The 6,000-nt window shown below is 44.3% G+C and overlaps 1 protein-coding gene across 1 annotated transcript in view; it reads left to right on the top strand.

Annotated features, from left to right (window-relative positions):
- The first annotated feature begins 4,633 nt into the window (after positions 1–4,633).
- DCDC2C (doublecortin domain containing 2C) overlaps positions 4,634–6,000 on the top strand; it is a 35,514-nt gene continuing 34,147 nt past the window's right edge. The window contains exon 1 of the mRNA XM_088530538.1: positions 4,634–4,932. Within this exon, the coding sequence (XP_088386664.1) occupies positions 4,634–4,932 (299 nt within the window). The remainder of the gene's footprint in view (positions 4,933–6,000) is intronic.

The following is a 6,000-nucleotide window of genomic DNA, read 5'->3' as shown; positions in this document are numbered from 1 at the left end:
AATCCAGCAGCACCACTGGAAAGCACAACTACCTTTGCACTACACAGAGCAAAACTGCCTGGTTCTGCATTATGATAATGCTTTACTGAGGTGTGGGTGCTGTGCATGCCACGTATTTCTTTTTAATTTGATGGAAAAAGCTTTTGTCTGTCCTGATGAAATAGAAAAACTGAAAGGCTGAAAGCTTTACTGTCTCAAGGTTAATTGTGATCAGATCTTTGGAGCAATTAATTTTAACGAGGGAAGGGAAGCACAGGCCAGAATGGAGAAAGGGCAGGTTGAAGGACATCTAAATGAGGCAGAAGTGTTCTGGGCAGCTGGATGAGGTGAATTCAGAGCACAACTTACGAAAGTTCTCATGCCAGTTGTTACCTTAGTGATCATCTTCAGATGCTCCTGGAGGAGTAAGAGGTCCCAGAACCTTAGACAAGCTTGTACATAGTGCTTGTCTTTAGAAACTACACATATTCAAAAAGAGGCAAAGGGAAAATAACACACTAGGCAGCCTGAGACACCATCACAAATGACTAAACAGTTCACGCACCAGCTAGGTAATAAAGTGATGGAGATACAGTCATGTCGGATGTGTCAAATCATATCTAATACACCTAATTTAGGTGTTTACTGATCTGGTACGTAGGGAAACTGGGAAGATAGCCTATTTCTTGATGCAATCCCAGGTGCTCATACGCAAAACAAGAAACAGTTTTGATTAATGTCTAGAAGGTGGATGCACTGCATCTAAAATTGTTATAAAAGTACCATCATTGGTGTTTTGGGGTTCAAAGTGAGTGGGCAAGTTGGAGCTCTGTGGGGCTTGTTCTGGACACAGTTCTACTCAATATTTATACTGATGATTTGGATTATGGCTTTTTTCCAAATTAGTGTGAGGAAGGTAAACTACTGCGAGGACGGTTTCAAGAAATGCAGGAGACAGAATCATGTTTAAAAATGTTTTTACTCAGTGGATTTATTCAGTATTTTATTCATCTTATATGATTTGAACCAATGGAACATATTATACATAAGAAAAAGTGAATGAATGCCCAGGTATTAAATGCAAAAGGCAGAAAAATATTAGGAGGTTTCAGGGTTGGGATTAGCCACAAGCTACAGCTGAACTGAAGGTTTGATGAAGGTATCAAAGGAGACATTTCATTCTGGGATGTGCTGCTCCATGTAAGACATGGAAGGGAGTTATTTTCTTTTCCCTCATGCAAGTAGGGTCTTAATTTGGCAAACTGGATTTTGACCAACAGTTGGCAAACATGACCTGTGAGGAATGGCTAGGACATCTATTTAGTCTAGAAAAGAGTTAAGTAAGGAATATATACAAGATGCAAAAGCTTTTTATAGTGGTATTAGGTGCCAATTATTTCCAATGCCACTAATGCAATGGAATGAGGAATCAGGTTAAATGCAGGGCCAAAAAGGTTTGATTTGGATATCAGGGAAAAACTAACAAATGGTCAGTTAAGCTCTAAAACAGGTGCTTAGCGCAAGAGTAGCTTCTTCAGCTGGACAAAATCTAGCCACGGGGCTAGACAGTCTTTTCTGAACCCTCCTGGGCCTGTGTTTCTATGCTGCTAAGATCCTATTGCTTCTGCTTTCCTGACAGAGTGCAGCAAGACACAGACCCACAATTGCAGATAATGAACATGAAGCAGAACTCAGGACGAAGATGCTAAAGCAAATCTGTGTGATCTTCTCAGCCAGCATACCCTGATCCAGCTCCCCGCCTCTGTCTGCCCAGCACCAAGGATGCTGACTTCCAGTAGCTCCCAGGAATTTGTTGATTTTCCAGCCAAATCCTTTGCAGTTCTTGTTTGGAGCCGAGGCACCACTGGACTGGCTCAGCACCAAGAGTAGATCATGCAGTAATAGTGTAAGTCTCCTGTGGCTGGTAACGCAAGTGCTAGTGCTGCTCTGTGCCACGCATCTGGCAACACACACCAAGCAGGGCCAGGAAAATGTGCCCTGAATTAAATCTCACTGTGAGACTGTCAGGATAACTACTGCACTGTTAAGATATAAATAGCCATATGTATTTATACTGCAAAAAGAATTACACCCACACATAAAATATCGTTCCAAAATAAGGAAAGATAAATGGTTAATGTTTGGTCTTTAGACTCAATGACTGCTTACTATTTGATGTGTAATTTTGCTTTGGGATCTCTGCGACCCTTTTCCAAATATGATTTCTTAACAGGTGTTTCGAGCAGACTCTGGCATGGAAACAGGCATAAGGTAATTTGGAAAATAAAAAAGAAAAAAAAGAAAAAATATTTCCAAAATAATATTTTGGAAATCTTTCCATCTCAGGTTGCTCACATCTCAGCTCTTTTCCTCACATCTCCAGCTCTTTGTACTTCCCATCCTCCTTCTTTGCCTTCTTCCATGCCCTGTTCAAGGTCCCTCTCTTCTCTTTTTGCTCTCAGTTCAAGGCACCCAATTTCTCCTCACTGGAGCCCTCTGTGCCTAGGCTTTCAACTCCCCCATTTCCTCTTCCTAGCAGGAGGAGTCTGCGCCTGCCATTTTTACCTCCCATGCCAGGAAATTAGTGTTCCCATGTCCTCACACTCCACGTTTTCTTCCTCCACACCTTAGCGGAAGCTGGCGACATCCCTTTTTAATGGTATTTCATGTTTGTAGCAGGCCAAGACTCTCCTGTGTCTCCTCCCTTCCCCTCCTTTCCCTCATACTTATCTCATTTTAGGGCTACAGAAAAGATCCTATCCTCATTTCTTCCTGTGCTGCTCCTATGTCGCTCCTCCTTTCTCCACACTACTGTATTTCATCCTGTTTAGGAGGGAGTGATTGAAGACATCCACAGCTGAACTCTGCTAAAAGAGCAGGCAGAGGTCAGATAGGATTCAGACCCGATATTTTTACCTTAGAAGGTGTCAGTGGGTTCCACAACCTTCAGCCACATGGACCTCCCTGCATGGCAACCACTTTAGTTTTATGATATTCTCCAAAAATGACATTCTGACAACTGATGCTGGAAGCCCTGGAAATAAATTACCAACCCTCTGACTGAAGAAGATCACAGCAGTTCCCTGGAGCTATTGCTTGTGTCTCGGAGGCAGAGTGTCCCACACCACTTTCCTGAGTCAATCTGAGCTCTCTTACAGTCTGTAGTATGCAGGGCATGGGTGAAGGCCCCTTGTCTGCTTTGCAGCCCCAGCACTAGTGCTTCCTATCTTGCCAGGAACAATTATTTCTAATGAACTTTATGATGGTGACAATTGCATCTTTTGATAATATGAACCTGGAACAAAAACATGAGTATCAGCATTATATCTTTGAGAGAATTATAACTTTTCCTAAATAAATTCTATAATCCGTCACCTAATTTATGTCTTCTAAATATTCCATTATGTGCATAGTGTAAGCCTGTACATGCTGAAGGAGTATTCTGTAAATTACAGACAGGCTAATTTTTATTGGCTAATGAAAAGGGAGAAAAGAATCATGGACTTGCTAAGCAAATTATCTTTAATTTCTGCTTTTAGCTGAAAGTTTTCTCTTCATCTCAAAGAATAAAAATCTCAGGACTTGACTTTGTGTATCTGAATGACTTAACATGTGATGATATAGGCGAAAAGGTAAAATTTTATTTCTAGCTGAAGTCCAAAAATATTTTATAGCCTCTACCAAGTTAAGATTCTTAATATTTCTACACAGTGGGTAATCTATATTTTACAAGCAGAAGAAAACTTGGGCACACAGAAATAATCAGATTTATGAACTGTATCCCAGCAAGCCTATGATAAAGATTAGAATAAAAGCTGGAAGTCTTCACTATAGTCTTTTGCTTTAATTTTTTTCCCCTAAGAGTACTCATTCTCAGTTTTAGGTGGATGTACAGTTTGAAATCATGCTGATATAAGTGAGTGAAAATTTATTGCATTTCTGAGTGCTTGGAAATGTGGTTCCTGTCTTCTGAGGATAGGCACTGGCGTTCTTCAGCAGAGCTCATCAAAAGGAGTTATTTTCTGTCTGGGATAAGCTTCTCTTTTCCTCCTTATGCCTCCCCTTAAATTGCTGTAGGTCAACAGCATATACTGTTTTTGGGTGCCTTTGGAGTAAATGCATTTAGGTACTAAAAGTAAGAGAGATCAATGAGAAGATGAAAGAATATCCTGCTGAATTCCTCTGAGTTATGAAGCCTCATGCTTACATTCATTTATATAAAAGAAACTGTATTCTCTAACTGTTGTCATAATTAGAAGTTTTATGATACATTACTGGGTCGTGTATGAATTCAGAAAAAGTGCATTTTTTTGCACCTTATGCAAGTTCTGCAGCTTATATATAAAAAGCTTATATAAAAAAAAATCCACAAAAACTATCAGTATAATCAATCAGTATAGGAAAAAAAAAAGACTTCAGACGGAGCCTGTGAGCGTTGCAGAGACGCTCGGGGGGGCCGCGGCGATGGCGGGGCCCTCCTCGGGACACGGCCACGGGGCGCTTCCCTCACTTGGCCGCCTCGGTCGCGGTCACAATCCGGGGCGGGGGCGGGCCGGGCCGGGCCGGGGCTGCCGGGTCGGGCCGGGCCGGGCCGGGCCGGGGCTGGCGGCGCCGAGGCCTCCTCGCTGCGCCGAGCGCCGCCCAGCGGGGCACCATGGTGGCGTCGCCGGCGACGCCACCGGGCTGCAGCCGGGCCGACCTGGTGCCGGCGCGCACCGTGCTCGTCTACCGCAACGGCGACGCCTTCTACCCGGGCAAGAAGTTCGTGATCAACCGGCGGCACGTGCCCACCTTCGAGGCGCTGCTGGCGCAGCTCACCGAGGCGGTGGCGGCGCCTTTCGGCGTGCGCGCGCTCTACACGCCGCGCCAGGGCCACCGCGTGCACGAGCTGGGCGACCTCGTGCAGGGCGGCCGGTACGTGGCCGCCGGGCTGGAGAAGTTCAAGAAGCTGGAGTAAGTAGAAAGGCTTGGCCCGGCCGGAGCGCTGCCCAGGCGACGGGAGGTGCCAGTGGTGCGGGCAGTGGTCTCGTCTGCCATGGTGCCACGGGAGCCCTTCCCCAGCCAGTATTGGTTATTTCGCCTACATGGGTCGTGTCTTGGTGATGCCCCTTTGATATCTCTTACATGGGAGGTGATGCTCCTCTCTTAAATGAAAGGTGTCTCAATGATGCTCCTTCTGTTTCTCCTACATGGAAGATGTCTTGATGCTGCTGCTCCTATTTCTCTTATATGGAAGGTTTCTTAATGATGCCCCTCTTATTTCTCTTTCTTACATGGAAGGTGTCTTGATGATGCTCCTCTTATTTCTTCTATATGGAAGGTGTCTCAGCGATGCTCCTCCTATTTCTCTTACGTGGAAGGTATCTTGGCCATGCTTCTTGTTCTGGTGACAGACCCTGGCTGGTTGTGGTGTCAGCCATGGCCGTAGTTGGTCATTCCTTGGCTGCCGCTTGGGGAGATGGAGAGGTCTCCTGTGAAAAGAGGGCCTGCAGCCCTGCTCTGCGTGGAGGCTCTGCATGGTGTTGGATGGCTCCTGTGTGGTGAAGCACAAGGATTATGCTTTGCCACTGGGTGGTTTATGGTCTTAACAGTCAACACACTTCTTGTATTCACCGGTTTAGTCGTAAAATGCCTGATCATTGCCAGGATTTTATCCCTGTAAGTTACATGTATCATCTGAAATGCACCTTTTAAATACAAAAGAATGAGTGAAGAAAAGGAGGTTTAAAAATACACTTCCCTACCACACTTGACAGTGCAAAGGCGAATTTGTTGAAGTTGGCATCTATGCCATACTCAGCCAAGCTGCTCCTCTGGGAAACGAAATGGTGCAGATCAAGTTTTTTTTTTTTTTTTTTCTTTTTTATGCCCTAATTAATTTATCAGACTGTAAGTCTTTTCAGTGTTGATTTTAATCTACTATTATATTTTTAGTCCACTATCATATGAAGCACTATAACGCTGGTAGAGATACAGTTTATCTGCTCCTGCCCTGCGAAGGCAAATCTGTATATAGATACT

Source organism: Tinamus guttatus, unplaced genomic scaffold (assembly GCF_059628265.1).
Source record: "Tinamus guttatus ecotype Peru unplaced genomic scaffold, ASM5962826v1 Tinamus_guttatus_pri_ptg000383l, whole genome shotgun sequence".
Lineage (NCBI taxonomy): Eukaryota > Metazoa > Chordata > Aves > Tinamiformes > Tinamidae > Tinamus > Tinamus guttatus.
This window is presented reverse-complemented; position numbering and strand designations above follow the sequence as displayed.